General features: G+C 51.3%; 7 protein-coding genes across 7 annotated transcripts; 2 read left to right on the top strand and 5 right to left on the bottom strand.

Annotated features, from left to right (window-relative positions):
- Positions 1-827: 827 nt before the first annotated feature.
- On the top strand, positions 828-2,391 carry N7484_010675 (L-ornithine N(5)-monooxygenase; the record flags this gene model as incomplete). Its single annotated transcript, XM_057121062.1, has 2 exons — positions 828-1,684; positions 1,770-2,391. 2 exons carry the CDS (start codon positions 828-830, stop codon positions 2,389-2,391), a joined length of 1,479 nt encoding a protein of 492 aa, XP_056966816.1.
- Positions 2,392-4,227: 1,836 nt separating this feature from the next.
- Positions 4,228-6,731, bottom strand: N7484_010674 (palmitoyltransferase AKR1; the record flags this gene model as incomplete). Its single annotated transcript, XM_057121061.1, has 6 exons — positions 4,228-4,892; positions 4,952-5,064; positions 5,117-5,381; positions 5,440-5,512; positions 5,569-6,372; positions 6,459-6,731. The coding sequence occupies 6 exons, from the start codon at positions 6,729-6,731 to the stop codon at positions 4,228-4,230; spliced, it is 2,193 nt and encodes a 730-aa protein (XP_056966815.1).
- Positions 6,732-7,372: 641 nt separating this feature from the next.
- On the bottom strand, positions 7,373-8,143 carry N7484_010673 (putative cyclin-dependent protein kinase complex component; the record flags this gene model as incomplete). Its single annotated transcript, XM_057121060.1, has 1 exon — positions 7,373-8,143. The coding sequence occupies one exon, from the start codon at positions 8,141-8,143 to the stop codon at positions 7,373-7,375; it is 771 nt and encodes a 256-aa protein (XP_056966814.1).
- Positions 8,144-9,322: 1,179 nt separating this feature from the next.
- Positions 9,323-9,788, top strand: N7484_010672 (uncharacterized protein; the record flags this gene model as incomplete). The annotated part of the gene is given in 2 exon segments (XM_057121059.1): positions 9,323-9,340; positions 9,351-9,788. 2 exon segments carry the CDS (start codon positions 9,323-9,325, stop codon positions 9,786-9,788), a joined length of 456 nt encoding a protein of 151 aa, XP_056966813.1.
- Positions 9,789-11,199: 1,411 nt separating this feature from the next.
- Positions 11,200-12,911, bottom strand: N7484_010671 (uncharacterized protein; the record flags this gene model as incomplete). The annotated part of the gene is made up of 4 exons (XM_057121058.1): positions 11,200-11,814; positions 11,869-12,351; positions 12,401-12,680; positions 12,736-12,911. 4 exons carry the CDS (start codon positions 12,909-12,911, stop codon positions 11,200-11,202), a joined length of 1,554 nt encoding a protein of 517 aa, XP_056966812.1.
- Positions 12,912-13,333: 422 nt separating this feature from the next.
- On the bottom strand, positions 13,334-14,786 carry N7484_010670 (hydrogen/calcium exchanger domain-containing protein; the record flags this gene model as incomplete). The annotated part of the gene is made up of 2 exons (XM_057121057.1): positions 13,334-13,925; positions 13,990-14,786. 2 exons carry the CDS (start codon positions 14,784-14,786, stop codon positions 13,334-13,336), a joined length of 1,389 nt encoding a protein of 462 aa, XP_056966811.1.
- A 1,139-nt stretch (positions 14,787-15,925) lies between these two features.
- On the bottom strand, positions 15,926-16,963 carry N7484_010669 (signal recognition particle receptor subunit beta; the record flags this gene model as incomplete). Its single annotated transcript, XM_057121056.1, has 2 exons — positions 15,926-16,663; positions 16,751-16,963. The coding sequence occupies 2 exons, from the start codon at positions 16,961-16,963 to the stop codon at positions 15,926-15,928; spliced, it is 951 nt and encodes a 316-aa protein (XP_056966810.1).
- Between the last annotated feature and the right edge of the window lie 97 nt (positions 16,964-17,060).

The following is a 17,060-nucleotide window of genomic DNA, read 5'->3' as shown; positions in this document are numbered from 1 at the left end:
CACACCACCTGCTCCACCCGGGATCAGTGCGTTTGCCAAGAGGTCGCTGGTACCAACAGGCGCACCGCGCGGGTAACGTCCGTTCTGTACCTGTGACCCATCTCCCGACATCGGGCAGAGACGAAATTATATGGATTGTGATTTTCTTAAAGTTTCTGAACTTACATATTGTATTATATTTGGATTTTTTTAATTTTTCGTCATGCATGCATTGCATGGCCCATGTGCAAGGAACCTTGCGCAAGTGGAGTCGATCTAAAAGGTATAGGTCCGAAGAAAAGAAAAAAAAAAAAAACGTAAAGTTTTTAAAAAAAAACCGGTAAATTAAAATACATGGAAATATATAAAGCTAGGAATCACCAAGCGAGATGGTGTATTTCTCAGTGGATACTGATTGATAAATGGAACCTTGGGAATAATACGCCCCCCAATTACTCACGTCTCAGACCGCTCGTGGCTCATTACTCCACTTTGCGATTTTTTTTTTTATCTGATCCGCTTCCGAGGTAGATATTTGGTTTTTTTCTTCGAGAAAACACTCTTTTTTGTGGAACCACACGCAACGTATCGTACGGCACGTCAACTCTCCGTTCGCCTCGATCCGACTCTTGCTACCTGGAAGCAGAAATCTCCGAGTGGAGCTTCCAAGATCCCGCTACCTGGGTTCTGTACATAACCTGCCGCGGCTCCTCCAATCTGCACTGAATTTTACTTTCTGCACAGCTCCTAAGCTCCATTCCTTAGCTCCGGGCTCGACTTTGGAGAAGCACCTGGACAATTCTTTCACAGAGAAAGAAGAAGAAGAACAGCAAACGCATCGAACAACAATGGAGCCTATCACACGGAAAGCCGAGTTACCTCTCGTCAACAAGGTCGAATCACGCACGCAGTCATCCCCGGCACGCTCATTGCTGCGTCCCAGTGGTGCTGATGAGCTGCATGACCTGCTCTGTGTGGGCTTTGGCCCGGCTTCCCTCGCCATTGGCATTGCCTTGCACGATGCTATGGATCCGACCTTGAACCGCACCACTCCCAACTCCTTCAAGCCGAAGGTGTGCTTCCTGGAGCGTCAGAAGGAATTCGCATGGCACTCGGGGATGCTGGTCCCGGGATCCCGCATGCAAATTTCCTTCATCAAGGACCTGGCCACCCTCCGTGATCCCCGCAGCAGCTTCACCTTCTTGAACTACCTGCACAACAAAAACCGTCTCATCCACTTCACCAACCTGGGAACTTTCCTGCCCGCTCGTATGGAGTTTGAAGACTACATGCGTTGGTGTGCGCAACGATTTGATAACGTTGTGAACTACGGCGAGGAGGTGGTGGAGGTCGTCCCCGGCAAGACCACTGATGGCGTGGTGGAATACTTTGTGGTTCGCTCGCGCAACACTGAGACTGGTGAGATCTCCTCTCGGAGAGCTCGAAAGGTCGTCGTGGCCCTCGGTGGTAAGGCCAAGATGCCTCCGGGTTTCCCCCAGGACCCCCGTATCATGCATTCGTCTAAATACTGCACCACTCTGCCCGCGGTGCTCAAGAACGACAGTGCCAACTACAAGATTGCCGTTGTGGGCAGCGGCCAGAGTGCCGCTGAGATCTTCCACGACTTGCAACGGCGGTATCCCAACTCCAACACTACCCTGATCCTCCGCGATACCGCACTGCGTCCCAGTGACGACTCTCCCTTGTATGTACCCGACAGCACATTTTTCCTCCTTGGTCTTATTTTTCTCCACTTTTCTGGACCGCAACTAACTCAGTCCTTTTCCTAGCGTCAACGAGATTTTCAACCCAGAGCGCGTGGACAAGTTCTTCCAGCTGCCCGCGGAGGAACGCGCCAAGCGCATTGCAATTGAGAAGGCCACCAACTACTCGGTGGTGCGCCTGGAGCTGATTGAGGAGATTTACAACACCATGTACCTGCAGCGCATGCAGAACCCCGACGAGAAGCAGTGGCAGCACCGCATTCTCTCAGAGCGTGCCATTGGCCGCATCGAGCATCACAACCCGGCCTCCCGCATGCGCGTGCATGTGAAGTCGATCAAGGATGGCAACACCGAGGACAAGGAGGTGCTGGAGGTGGATGCCCTAATGGTGGCTACTGGATACCTTCGTGATGCACACGAGCAGCTGCTGGAGCAGGTGCGTGGGTTGCGACCTGCCGGTCAGGCCGTGTGGACCCCCGGCCGCGACTACCGGGTCCAGCTGGATGACAGCAAGGTTAGCCGTCATGCGGGCATCTGGCTGCAGGGCTGCAATGAGAAGACCCACGGCCTCAGTGACAGTTTGCTATCCATCCTGGCGGTGCGTGGCGGTGAGATTGTCAACTCGGTGTTTGGGGAACAGCTGTCGGGCGCGGCGGTGCAGGACACTCGGTTGCGCGCGATGCTGTAGGCGGGGCGGTGCCAAACTAAAAATTATACAAAAACACGCCACATTGTTACTAGTTCCTTGGTTGTTTTTCTTTTCTTACCGTTTAATTTCCTTCACGGATGACATGATGTGTTCATTTGGCTATATTAGATGTTTAGATTGTTGACTTGATAATGATGTACTCCAATTGACCAGACCCCGTCCTCCATCTCTATCTACCTTGTCTTGAATTCTACGTGTACGAGCAATACGTACCGAAGACTTCGTTTCAGGGTCAAAACAGAACATTGCCGAAGCCAAGACGGACACGGCCTCGGAAACCGCGCGAAACACGGGATTGAAGCCAAGCCACTTGGCTTCACCATATGTATTTCTAATCTGATCGGATCCTCTCCTATGTTGATCGTGCTGATCTTGGACGGAGTAGACTCGGACCAACCCGAACGGTGTCGGATTGCCAAAGAACAGCAAAGAAAGAGAAAATGACCACAAAAAAACACGTTGAGTAAGAAAACAAGAACCGGACGGTCTCTGATTGGATGACCGGCCAGTGGGTCTGTGGCGCCATCAGATAAAAAATTAAAATTTCGCGTTTTATCTGATCAGTTCCGATCCCGGGGTGGTAACTTGCATCCTTCCGACATGGCGTGTTCATCCTCGGGTGCATAATTCGTGTACCTTAACCCTACATCGACAGTAACTAGCTTAGCCTACGGTAGCTCATGGACTTGTCCTGGAACCACTGCCCACCTTGAGTGGATATCACCGCCAATCACCTACCCAACCGGATCCTAGCGAGAGATGAGATGCCCACTTCTGGCCCTGTTTCCGTAATTTGACACGAGGCGAATTGACTTCCACATCCCTGGCAGCTGGCGCATCTTTCCGACCTGGTTCCGGGTGCCCGAAGGACCCACCTCGTCCCAATATTGATTTGATTGATTTGATTGATTGGGGCTGATACACCGTAATGGGGTAGGAATACCTTCTCCACTACCATGCCTTGGAACGTGCAGACAAGCCTAGAATTGTCCGGTTGCAACCGAGACGCGATCGTCGGTTGGATTACCATGCGGATTCATGTCAGCAGTGGACTAGGTTTTGACGGTGAGCGGAGGCCAAAAGGTCCGTATTACGGCGATATCGGATGTATCATATACCTCGAAGATACCTACTCTGCATGGAGCCGAAAGTATATTGGCCCTCAAGGTCAACTGGTGATAATATCAATCCTACAATCAGTATCAGTCGGATCTTCGAGAAATAACGAATGTCTTTCCCGTTTCCCGTATGTGAGGTTCTTCAGAATCTGTCACCCAGGAAATGTGTCTGTCATGAACGTTGCCGACACCTGTGACCCATCGCTTGCGCTACCGAGGTGGACTCTGGTGGACTTGGGTGGGTAACGTTGGGTCGTTCGGCTCGGAGCTGAGTGCAGATATAGGTAACGTTCCAGAAGCCCTGCAGATGCATGGATCGTCGAGGCCTGCATTGTACCTAGATATTTAGCTGCAGGATCCTCTATCTTATCACGCCGTCTGACCCTGCCTGCGGGGAGCAATATTTGGGCGCTAGCGGAGGATCAGAGCAGGGATTGTCACAAGGAGGGGTTTCATTATCTAGCGTCCACTGTACAAAGGTTCTAAATGCAAATGAGACATGAGAAATACTGATCAACACAGAAAAGGAAGAGGGCAATGGAAAGGGACCGGGAAATAATATGCCACGTAAATGCAACACCGTCTCTGCAGTCATACATGAGACCCGTGAATCGGAAGGGTAGCCTTGGTCACCAAGACAGCTCTCCAAACATCGGGTCCAGAAGTGAAATCAAGGTCGTGGGGCGGGGAAAGGATCTTATACCATGCGTTCGGGGTCTTCAACCGCTACACTGCGATAGCCGTCACCGGATCGACCACCGGCATGCATGCGGAGGGGGGTTTCGTACAGGTCGTTATAGTTGATTACTTCACCTCCCAGCATCGCAGCACCACTTTCTCGCTTGCCAAAGATCGGAGCGGGGTCACACCAAAAGTCACGGCAGTTGGTGGTCACGCCACGAGAGAAAGGGTTACGAGACCGGCCGGCGGGCGGTCCATCCCGGAGACCGTCCTTGGCCGTGGCAAAGAAGGTATCAATGCCCAGAAGAGCTGACCATTGGGAGATACAGCCTGTCTTTCGCCGGGATGGGTGGGAGTGTGCCAAGGCTGGATTAGGGCCTTGACCGGTCGCGGAGAGGCCGGCCGCCTCCATGGACGTTGTCCCGGCAGTCATGGCCGAGGCAAAGGCCTGGGAACTAGGAAGGGACCGATCAATCGAGTGGCCCCTCATGTTTTCATAAGTCGTCTGGTTGCGCGAGACTTGGACAAGTTGTACAGCGCACAGCATCGTGACCCACACCAACTGGAGAATAGTCCAGATGCTGAGGACCAGGGTAAAAGTGTCTCGAGAAACATAATCACATAGTGTGTCATTAATGATGCTGCATTTGAAATCTGCAGGAGTTGGCAAGCCGGTAATATCTATCTGGTCTTAGCTCACGAGTTCACTCAATTGCGTCTTGCATAAGAAAAGGACTCACAGTCGATGGTAAGCTGCACGAACAGGATGATGCCAATTTCGAGACAGACAATGTACAAAACAAAGTGACGGAGATTGTTCGCTCCAACGCAGTTGTCAATCCATGGGCAGTGGCTAAGACGGTTATTTGATGTGTGAACTTGGGGGGAGGGTATATGTCACATACTGGTCATGCTTGGCAACGCAACGGCCGCAGCGTCGACAATGCTTGCTTCGAAGTGGCTTTCTCGACATGCAGGGAACGCAGAAGTTCTCCTCATCGAATTTCCACAACTCGAATAGCTGCTTAACCATTTCTCTCTGTTGGTTACGGCTACTGATCTTCGGAACGTATCCTGGATCTCCAATCATGGCCATGGTATAGAAAAAGGCAGTTAAAGAGTAGAAGACGGCAAACAAGATGTTCAGGATCGGATGTGAAGAGTAGGTCGCTTTGTTCTGTCAGCTGTGCACCTTTATGCAACGATCCACACGGGGACTTATACTCACCAGGTAAAATCTGGAAGACATAACGGAAGCCCACCCAGAACAAAGTTGCGGCAAAAACACCCGCCAGATATGGCTGATAAGACGTCAGCTTTCATTACGACAGATCGGCCCAGGTATTATTAGACACACCGTCTTCTGCAAGATACGATACTCAGAGGGTCCGCGATTGGCAACTTGTTGTGCAGTCCATTGCATACCGAATAGGGTGACTAAGGTGAGTGGCAAGCCAAGAAGGATTGGCAGATTGCTCAACATCCAGATCCCAATGAGAAGAGTCAAGAACGGCCAGAGGAAGAAAAACTTGGCCATGAGGCTCTTGTTCCGAACAAACGTGGCTAGGCCCATGGGGACCGGCTTCTGGGTGCCATCAGGTTCATAGCCACGCTCCGCCAGGGCGCGATTCCAGATTCGCAGCGTGTTCATTTCTTGCGCCACCGTCATGGGTGACTTCCCATCTCTGGTCTTAGCAAACCGATCCGCGCCATATTCTAACAGCTTCAACACGGACGGCAAGGAGCCCTTTACCAACGCCCAGTGAAGCGGGGTCAACCCACCTTCGTCCACCGCGTTGGCATTGGCACCCCATCGCAGAAACAGGTCCACACAAGCTGGATATCCTTTGTAGGCCGCCCACATCAGCCCGGTGTGGCCTTGCTGGTCGACCACATCCACGGGTATCTCTTGGTGGAGAAGGAGCACGAGAAGGAAAGCATTGCCGTCAATGGTCGCGAGATGAAGAATGTTGTAGCCTTGCACGTCGGTCAAGAGTGGATCCGCGCCATATGAAAGGAGGAGGTTGACAATATAGTAATGACACCGCTGCGCTGCCCACATGGCGGGTGTGGCCACTGACTCTCCACCCTTGGCATTCACGTCGGCGCCGGAGTCCATGAGAAACTTGCACATCGCATACTGGTTGTTAATCGCGGCCCACTATTTGAGATCTGACAGTCAGAAAAACGGCCTCTATCATACATGCAGCGGGCCAGTCATGGCATTCGCGGGAGGAGAAAACAAACGTGTAGCGGTGTAATGCCCTCGGCATCCTTGTGGTTTGCGGTCAATTTCTTGGTCGCAAACAAATTTTGCATCGCGCCAATCTCTCCGATCCGCGCCAACTGCATGATATCCTCCCCCAAGGGGATTGAAGGCTTGGGCGCATTGGGTTGCATGCTCGTGAGCTCAACGTCGGCATTCGGAGGGGTTGAGCCATTCCCAGTGGGGGTGGAGCCAGAGGTCTGGCCCGAAGGACTAGTGTCCAGAGTCTCCGATGGAGAGGTCTTGGAAGACATGGTAGGTCTCTGTTTGTACAAACGGGGGAAGGGTGTTCAGGGAAGCCGTCGAGGTTCAAGGAGTCGATGGCGCTTTTGTTTCGTTATCGGTGATCTCTCTAAGGGGACATCGTGTATTCTGACACAAAGCACTCGAAATAAACTGGAAGCCGTAGAGCAAGAAAAACCTCCACGTGAAGGGTTCGCTGTAGACTGGAAAGGGTGGAATTGGTCTTTTTTTGGGGGTCGGGGAAACCTTGAAGCGACGCTAAGATTGATCGTCAACTGTTGTTCTCTTTGCGGTAACCCCAATGCCGCAATATATACACCTTTCTGTACTCACGTCTTTTTTTTTTTTTTTTTCCCTTCTTCTTCTTCTTCTTCCTTTTTTTCTGTTGCTTTAACTCAAGACGATCTGTCAATGAGAAGGAGGGAAGCAAACCACAAGCGACACAATCTTGGAAAAGACCAGCGCATTTGTTTTTTGCCGCGAATACGATTATAGCTTACTCAGCCTCATTTAAGGCAGCCGGATTCTTGCGGAATCTGGGGATTTGGGGGGTTTGGGGGATTTGTCAAGCAATAAGCAGAATTTCACGCTATGGAAGCAATTAATTTACACATGAGGCTTGTACAGTTGTATATGAAAATATTCAAAGGCATCATGAAGCACCTGTGTCGTCATTGGACGAGTCCCGGTTGCACCGCAGCTGGATTTCATCCATCAACATCTGCGCATCTACGCGCAGCTCAAAATTGGCCAGAAAGCAAAAGCTAATCTCTAGCTTGGACAGCTCTTGCTCAGTAACCCCGCCAACTTTGGCAACTCGACTATGGGGAAAGCTGAGATCTTCAAGCGCCTTGGTCGCCACCAGGAGGCCGGCGAGAACGAGACGATGCATGTTCTTCGGCGTCACCCGAAGAACTTTCTCCACCAGAGCCATCTTCGTTATATACACGCTCGTAGCCAGAAATACCGCTGTAGACATAGGGCAGTATTGGTGAAGGCGAACCAAGTAATCCCTGATGGGGATCGGAGGCACCTTTTTCGAAAGAAACTTCCTGGATAGCATCGCCAGTTGGAAAGCCTCTTCACGGGTCCTGTCAGCCGCGTGTTCGGGATCCCCACAATGTAGGCCCACCGCCTGCAGGAGGGAATCTCCCTCGGCTGGAGTCTCGTTTTCCGCCGGAGTGGAGCTAAGCGAATTGGGTTCTGTGGACATCGCCGCGAAGTGGGTTTGCAGGTTTTCAAGGTTGTTGCAAAGCAGCTGCATTGCAGTATCTGGAGACATCTCAAAGACCGGTGCAACACCATCTGGTTGTATTTGTGGCTCTGTCGGCCCGGTTCCATCTCCTGGGGAGCCCAGTTTCAGCAAAGACCCTGGCGATCTTATGGCTTGAGCGCATTCAGTCTGTGTCATGACCGCGGCCATCGTTGTCTTTCTTTATTGCCCAACACACTCCCGCGGGGTTGTCACTGCTTGGATAGCGCACCTAGACCTAGAGGCACACGGTGGATCTTCGGATAAATATCTCATTTTATGACCCAGGGTAAAAGCGGCAGTCACTTCAGCGCGTGGCGATCTCACGGCAAATGAAGGCGAGGAATCAACGCGCGATGAGTAAATTGAACCGAGCGTGACAATCAACTAGTCGCTGTCACTGGGGAGGGGTGCGATCGATCGAGAATCTGTGGAACCTATTAAGACCTGGCTGCCTAACTGTGTCAACATGCCATGCCCGAATAGCCGAGGGAATCGCAGCTTGTGAGACTTACTCTAGGCCTGATCATTCATAGACAGATTCGATATTTCTTAGAGCATTTCCGGAGCAAAGATGGAAATGAAGAAAAAAGGCGGAAGAACAAAGAAAGTTCCGGACGAAAGAAGGGACAGATAAGGTCAACGGGAGTCTTACTGGATTGGGGTGAAGTATGTAATGCTCCACTCATTACACATTTCTCGGACGATATGACGACCTAGTTGGATCATGGAATCTTCTCTCGTCTAAAGAAACCAGAGGAATCACAATTGTTACAAAGAATCTAAACTCCTAACTATATAATCTTGCCCACCCTCCCACCTTAAACTCCGAATCCCAACCATAGCGCTCCGAAAGAAGGTACGCCCCCCCCCCCCCCCCCCCCCCCAAAAAAAAAAAAAAAAAAAAAAGTCCAATGTACAATGCCCAAAATACGCCCAGCCGGTGTCTATCGCCACCGATCAAGAGGACCTCGTTCATCAATAAAGCGCTCTTGTCTGTTGCGACGACGTCTAAAGACTTTAGTGAGTTGCGGTTCCCAAAAGCGGGAAGGCTCCTGGAATCGTACCCTCGGTGCATCTCCAACGTGATCCCTATGTATATAGTGACCTGCCGAGTCAAACAGTCCGTCGCGCCCATCTTGGATAATGTGAGGCTGCTTGGCACGAGGGCGCCTCTCTATCACATCAGGGCGGGGCTGTGGTTGTGGGCCACGCTCGACAGTCTTGCGTGGCCTGGGCTCCTCTCTTGAGCGTCTGAGGTTGCTCGATGTCGGGGAAGGTATACGAGGTGGCACTGTCCACCTTTCTTCTTTAGTTGCCGTTCCTCTGGCCTCCGGTGATTCTCGCACAATGGATCGAGGCACGGCGGTATGTAAAGAGACGTCTTCATCCGTGGGAGCGAATCGACAATCTGGGTCGGGGCGGCGGTCTAAGGGAGGGCTTGTGCGCCTACTCCTGCCTTGGCGGACTGGAGAAATCCAGCGCCCTGGTCGACGAGGCTCTCGTTCCATTACTGGAGTCCGTTCACGGGGAGGACGAGAACGAGTTGAACTATGTCGAGTGTCTGGTTCTGTCGGGCGCGCTTCAACGACCTCGTAGATCTCTCGGGAAGCCCTGGTGCGTGATCTGGAACGCCCTCGCCAGCCGGCAAAAGATGATTCCCCTCTGGGCGTTACAGGCCGTACTTGGGGAACGACTGAGCGACGATTCTCCGCCCTTGGGGCTTCCGTGTAGACTTCGCGGACTTCATGAACTCCAGGAATTACATGAACGTCTCGGTCCCGAGAACGAGATTGAGGGCGCACCCGTGGACTAGTGAAGGTGTCCATTCTCGATGAAACAGGCCGTGCTCTAGAGGCAGGCGCTGATGGCGGTGGACGTCGATAACGATAGGCGCTCGTATCTTCCGGGGGGTCAACAACGAAAGCCCGGTGGGTCTGCTCCCTTAGTGGGAGTTTTGCTTTCCTCCTTGAGGGTAGGGGACCTCTATGGAACCATGAGGAGAACCAGCTCTTGTGCTGGGGTGGATCCATGCCCTCTCTCCCAGTTGTCCAATATGTTCGACGTGGCCGAAGCCTTGAGCGTTCGATGAAGTACGATGAAGAGCTTGATGCGGAGTCACTCTCAGAGCGCCGGGGTCGCCGATAATGGATATCGATATCTGATGAATAGAAAGTCGAGCCGTTACTGATTGTTGGCGATGGGCGAGATGTTCGAAGCCTCTGAGAAAAGCTTCTTAAACGGATCTCGATGAACCGCATGCCTTGTTTCTCGATAATCAGCGGATGTGCGTGACCCGCAGGAGCGGGTTCGAAATACAAATTTATAGATTTGGATACCTGAAGCGAATAATGCCTCGACTGACAAAGAGATGTTTGAACATAGGTGTCGATTGAGGTACAAAGGCATGATCAAAGGAAGGAGTACATAAAGTTTGTCGTCTCAGTTCAAAGTGCTATAAACAACAATTTGATGGCATGTGGTGACTGTCATAGGGTTCAAAGCAGGTGATTTTCTTTATGTCGCAGACTTTAGGGCACGACACGCCCTGGTTAAAATAGTTGTTTCGTCACAAACGAAGAAAAGAGTTTGCAGAGTTGGTGCATTATGTATGAAAGCGGATCGGATATGACGAAGGATATCGAAAGGCTGTGTGCCTTCGTTTCTTTCTAATGTTATTCGATTTTCCAGTGATGGACTGTGGCTGATATACGGTCACAGGGGGTCTAGAGCCCAAGTCAGCTGGGAAAGCACAAGGAAACCACAGGTCACGCTTAATGCACCTTACTATACCCTCCTTCCCCCAACTTCGTCATATCAAGGGAACTTGTTGTCACATTTTTGACAAGGGTGGATTGTCGAAGTCTGCCTTGCTCTCACGATCGCAGGGCACGTGAGGGGGGCTGCCACACAGGAGCCTCCGAAATGCATGGAATCGTGGTTTGCAGTCGCCATGCAATCTGTTTCTCGCCTACTTCCAACATCAGTAGATATCTCCGAAGGGTCGGATCTTGATAGAATATTGTCGCAACAACAGTGGCGCAGACCAGGTTATACTCGCCACCGTTCTTACGGATTGTCGAATCAGAGGTGCAGTATGCTGTTGGTTGGTTTTGGGTTGCTCCCGCGTCAATGGAGATTACAGGTCCAGAAGCTACGAAAAGCCGCAGGGCTTAATCGGTGATATCATATTCTTCCCACGTTATTATGCAGTATTACTGGGTCTTTCAACTCCACCGCTCAAGAAACTTAGCTTGGGTCTTATCCCGCTGATGGAGCACATTCAGGTTCAACCCTTGCACCCCTTTTTGAAGTGAGGCGAGTTCAGTTTCCAGACCCAACAATGCACCTTCTTGTCCAAGATCTCGCAACGAGGTTTCAAATTGGGAATGGCCATGTAATGAGGAGGCCAGCAGCTGGGATGAGCTATCTGTATGATCCAGATGAGCCACCAGGGGTAATTCGGCCGCAGTCTCGAGATTGTGGATGGTCTCCGACATGTGGATTCGCTTATCATAGAGTCCCTGAGCACCGCCATCCTCTGCCCGCGGGCGGAGCACTGACTCGGGTGACAAGCCAACGCGCCGGAGAAGGTTTTCTAGAGAAGGTGACTCGGGCATTGGAGTGGGGTTGCGTGTGGCCCCGAGAATTATACTAGGCTGCAAGGACCGCCGCCTAATGGATTCCCGACGAGAAGATGGCTGGGTCACAAGCTGAGTGGTTGTTTCGGCTTGATAAAGACTTGCAATTTGCTCCAATAGTTCACATGAAGATTCCCGGTCCGCTAGCTGTGCCGTCAATGCCTGCTTGGCCAGAGTCATGTCAATTAAGACATCAAGGATCTATTGGCGTGCATTAGCGGTCATGTCAGATCTGGAAAACAGAAAGCCGCGCACCTGTTCCAACTTGTTCTGTGAAGTTACCCGAAGCTGGCTGTGTTCATTGTGGATCTCGCGTAGAATCGGCTCGTAGAATTGCTGCTTGGTGGACATTTCGGCCAAGATCTCGATCTCAGGATACAGAGACTCCAGCTCCTCCTCCAATGCCGAGATGGTCTCGTCCTCCGCTTCGTGTGTATATTTCAGGTCTTTGGTTTCTCCGGCTCGGATCGATTCTAGGTATAGTCGGTCCAGGCGATAGTGAATTTCCTCTGCGCTGCACGCCGCCAGAGTCTCACTCAAGTGTGCTGCTCGCTTGACAGTGGATGCATCATTTCCATTCGACTTGATTTCAGGCATCAGATTCTCCAGAGTACCAAGAATTCTATCGTCAAGTTTCATCCGGGTGGACAGCAACGAGAGGATTCGTTTGCTTTCTGCCCCCGCTTTGTCTGTCTCGTTCCTGAAGCCCGCATCGAGCTCATCGGAAAGATCATTTGCCTGTAGACTTTCAGCAAGCTGCTCTCAACATCTCTCAAGGCGTTATTACCAGAACTGTAGTGTTTTGTTTCCCACCTTCATGCTTCTTCCGCAGTCGTGCGATGTCCCGGTTTCTATCTTGTTCCAGGCCCTCTTGCCGGCGCATTTGTTTTTTGAGTGTTTCGCATTGTGCAGAAAGCGCCTGGGATTTTTTTTGTATTGCCGCTGTGGAGATCTCAAGAGAATGAATAGTGCTTCGTATGTCGTCCTCAAGAAAGGGCCGTGTCGCAGCAAGACTGGAGTCGCGAAGGATGGGCTGGAGAGCACCAGAATTCTCGAGCTTTGTATAGCTAATCCTTCTGGTCAGCTGGATATAATGATGAAAGATGCTATCGTCGCACGTACAGGCTCAGCTCTTCCTTGGATAGAAGCGTTTTCGGTCGCAAGTGTTTGGATACCCACTCCGCATTCCCGAGACCCGCGGCGGGGTCCTCCAGAGCCGACTCGATCACATCCCGTTTGATGGGGATATCCCGCTCCTTGTGTATCGAAAGGACTTCATCCAAGCTGGTAACCTCCATGAAGTGCGTCCGTGGTTTGTGAGGCTGAGGTTCGAATGCAACGAGGCGGAGTGCGAGAGTCGGCGGCTTTGTGACGAAGGGGGAAATTGCGAGTTTCTAGAGATTGAAACCCAATTGCAGAATATGATTCATGGGATTCGCAGTGCTGGGAACCTGTTTCCGGGCTAAGCGAACGGCCTTCCAGGAGATCGTGCTCCGCGGAGACTCCAGCGGTGAATACATGGTCACGTGGATGTACACAGTTTGCCATTTCGGGTATAGGGACACAACACGTTGTGATAACATTATAAACTTAGGTCAACTATACATTTAATTATCCAGAAGTATGTGGAGTATTTATGGGTGAAAATCAATTCCAATATCAATTACATGTATGACTGTAGACATGAACGCTCAACATGATTGCTAGAGACGATCAATTTTTAGGCTTGGTTGGTCGAAGTCACGTCGACCTTGGGATAATACCAAGTAGTGACTGCAATAATTACATAGATCAACACACAGAGAGCGCCCTCCAAGTAGTTTGACTTGCCGTCTCGCAAGAAATTGCCAACGACCAATATCGACAATACCAGGAGAACAACCATGAAGATCTCGAAATTCAGGCTCATGTCCTTGCCCAGACCCCAGCCCACGATGACCGCCAATGGCGCATTCAGCAGAGCGGTCTGGATAGAAGGAGCTAAGCAATGGAAAAGGGCGAAGTTGATTTGGTTGTCATAGGCTTCGTCCACTGCCGTCAGGTGCTCGGCCGCCTTCTCGACCAGTGGAACCAAAATTAATCCCAGAAAGTTGTCGGATACTCCAAGGGCCACAATATATTCAATCTCTTGAACCAGGAATACGGCCGACAAGCTGACACAGGTCAGGGCGACTGCAATTGCCACCAAGCATTCCGCAAAGGTGAGCTTTGCCCTGTTTAATTCCTTATGTCTGTCCTCGTCCTGAGCCTCATCCGTCTCCAAGATGTCGTCAAACATGCTGTTATGACTGTGCAGGTTAAAAATGAGAAAGCTACCATCAAAAGTCAGCACGGCGATCCAGTCAGTCATTTTTCATAGACCTTTTGGAAACTCACACTAGGAATGCGACGAGGAGTACGACAGCTGTGGCACGACTGATCTGCATGGTGTAATCCTCTAGCATAGCCTGGGTGAACTCCTCATTGGTGGCAGATTTCAGAGCGGAGTAAAAAGCGCTGGGAATCAGCAGGCCAAACCCGGCGACCAGCAACAATCCTGTGCCCACCTCGCTGACGGCCTCGTGGAACACTTGCTCATTCCGCCGGAGACCGCCAACAAAGAAACAGGTTCCTAGGCAAAGCAGTAGGTTTGCAAGGATAGACCCGAGAATGGCAGCTTGGATGACCGGGATGAGGTTACCCTCACCCTTTTTGTCATTGTGAAGCAATACCATAATTAGCACGAGTTCCACCGAGCAACTGATTCCCGTCTCCAGTAGAACTCCCAATGTTTTGGGTAGCTTTTTGGCCAACTCTCCGCCTGCGAATCCTAGGACATTCGCGGACGGGACCATGGCGATGTAATTAAGGGCGAAGACCCAGACATGAAGGTCGGGTCGGGCGAAGTGCATGACAATGGCGGCGGGAACAAAGGGCCAGAGGATGTTCACCATCATCGAAGCGGTGCACACACTCTTGAAGACCACGCGAAAGAAATGCAGAGGATGGAAGCCCGAGCGACCACTCTCCCCAGCACTATCGACCCGAAATAATCCCAGCACATATCGAGTTGGGTGGTGTTTCTCCAGGGTCGGTAAGATTGAGCTTGGATGACCCTTTTCCTGAGTCGCGAATATTCCGTCCCCGCCTTCATGCATGCGCGGCTCTTCGATTTCGGGTCGGATGGAGCCCATCTTGTTGGCCCTAGATGCGGCCAGGAGAATAAATCCACAGAAGATCCCAAGACTGGAAGGTGGTTTGAAATAATTAGGGGGTAGAAGCAGATCGTAAGATCGAGAGGAAATTAATAAAACACACAAAAAAAGGACACTGGGGAAGACCAGACGTCACAATTCAGCTGGGGAATAAAAAAGCAAGCAGGCGGGTCTATACAGGCGGGAAACAACAACACGACCTCCACCGCTGGCAAATCGATGGAACCAATCAGCCGGGCCGCAGAATCCAAGATGGAGGACAACGAGGCCCCGGAGATCTTGGCATCCGCGATCGAGAGGAGATCTTCCTATCGCTTGCTTTTTCAGTGCACGGTGACTTGTGTTTTTTGGGGGAGTACGCGACTGAGCTTGGAACTCAACCTCCACCTCCCCAGCCCCTCACGTCTGTTGAAAGAAATTTCGGCCATGCTTATCCTGAATCATGCCAAGGGCAAGGTAAGATTCTAGGAGAGAGCGCGTCGGTGGAGAATGCCCATTAGCACTGCACCGCCACGCTCTTGGCTGCAAAATCAGCAAATCAGTCGAAAAGCCAACTCGGGTGGAATGATCGGTCCACTAGCGTATCCGCCTCTTCCGTGCATATAATTAAGGTTCGGCGTCGATTTAGAGCTTTGTACTGTACGTGGCTCTGGAGTAGGAGCTCAGGGTGTCCAATTGACCCGGTTAGTCTGTGGGAGACCAGGAAAGATCCTAGACTCAGGGGAAACAGCCCTCCACCTCCCCAGATTCGATCAACAAAACAGAGATAGAGGCCCAAAGATGAAAGCTTGGAACGAGATTCGAGAAGAAAGAAGTTTGACAAGTTGAAAAGTGGAAGAACAAGTTCGAGGGTTTGTTTGAAAGTAAATGGATGCCTGGACGGGATCCACTTTGTGATTCGATCCATCGTCATAATTGTTCCTAGAGGATGCTTATTGATTGAGTATATCTTTTTTTTTGTTCAAACTCAAGGGCTCAAAAGACCTATGGGGATGATGAACGTGCCCTCTACGGTACCTAGTATGTACGTATACTCTGTTATGTACAACCGAGCAATGATCCGCTAACATATCAAGTCTTGACACTTTTCAGGAGATTCCAAAGCAGACAAGCATCGTTCAAAGACACATGCCAATCCATTCCTCCCAGCGACGGACGCCAGACCCGTACTCTTCCTCCGAGTCGCCTTTGACGGCACCACCCACCACCTCCACCTTGACTCCTGTTTCATTCTCAAGCAACTTGAAGCTAAAGACACCCTGCGCATCATCATTTCCCAAAACTTCCTCTTCCGTATCAAGTCCAGTGTCTGCGCTTGCATCCATCAGGCCTCTGGTCTTGGATTTCCGAATCCGATCGATCTCGGCCTCCAGCTTCTCCCGTACGGAACCAGGGGGCAGAGCCGTGAATAGGTCTTGCTTGTTGGCCGCCACCAGGACAGGAATCTCCATAGATCGCTTGGTGGAGGACTTCTTCAGCTCCCGCTTCTGAAGAACCAGAAGCACATCGTGCAAATAGGTCGCGGTGTCTCGCAATGTGGCCTCATCAACTAGGGCGGCGGTATCCACCATGAAGAGCACTCCCCGAATCTTAGTCTTCAAGTCCTTGGAGCCAGCCATAGATTGGAGGGCAGCGATGCCTTGCGAAGCACGGAGCTTGCCATGGCCCGGGGTATCCTTCACCTGGTAGCGAATTGGGTTTCGGGCAGCGTCCTTCAACGAGGGATCATTGACAGATCGGTATCGATTTGAAGCAGTCGGGACAGCGGGAGGGAGAGTGACCGACACAAAGGTCGAGCTCTGAGAGGTGTGAGTGGAATGCGACTTCTTTGACGCCGGGGAAGACTTCGCCTCAAGCTATGGAAAGGGTCAGCATTTGCAAGTCTTATATAAAGCAAAGGAGAAAACAGATGATTCAAGATCCAGAGGGATTCGAAAGCTCACCAAGGTTGTAAATGCAGTTTTTCCCGATCCGCTGGGCCCTAACAACAGGAAGTTGCTCGAGGGCGGCGAGGCTACAGCTTGGAAAAAGAGAATATGCAGAAGAACGGGAACACCGAAGGTAAATAGTACCGCGATTGCAATGGCAATTAAATTGCCATCGAAAAGAAGGGTTGCGATCCCAGTCACGGAGTTCCAACTGGCCTGGCTTGACATGGTGGGCTGATGAGCGGAAGGTCGGGAGTTTCCAGGTTCCAGGAGAAGGTCAGTCGACGCGATAGCACGGACCACTCCCTATCTTATCGCTCTTATC

Source organism: Penicillium longicatenatum (assembly GCF_028827895.1).
Source record: "Penicillium longicatenatum strain IBT 33135 chromosome Unknown contig_7_segment0_segment0, whole genome shotgun sequence".
Lineage (NCBI taxonomy): Eukaryota > Fungi > Ascomycota > Eurotiomycetes > Eurotiales > Aspergillaceae > Penicillium > Penicillium longicatenatum.
This window is presented reverse-complemented; position numbering and strand designations above follow the sequence as displayed.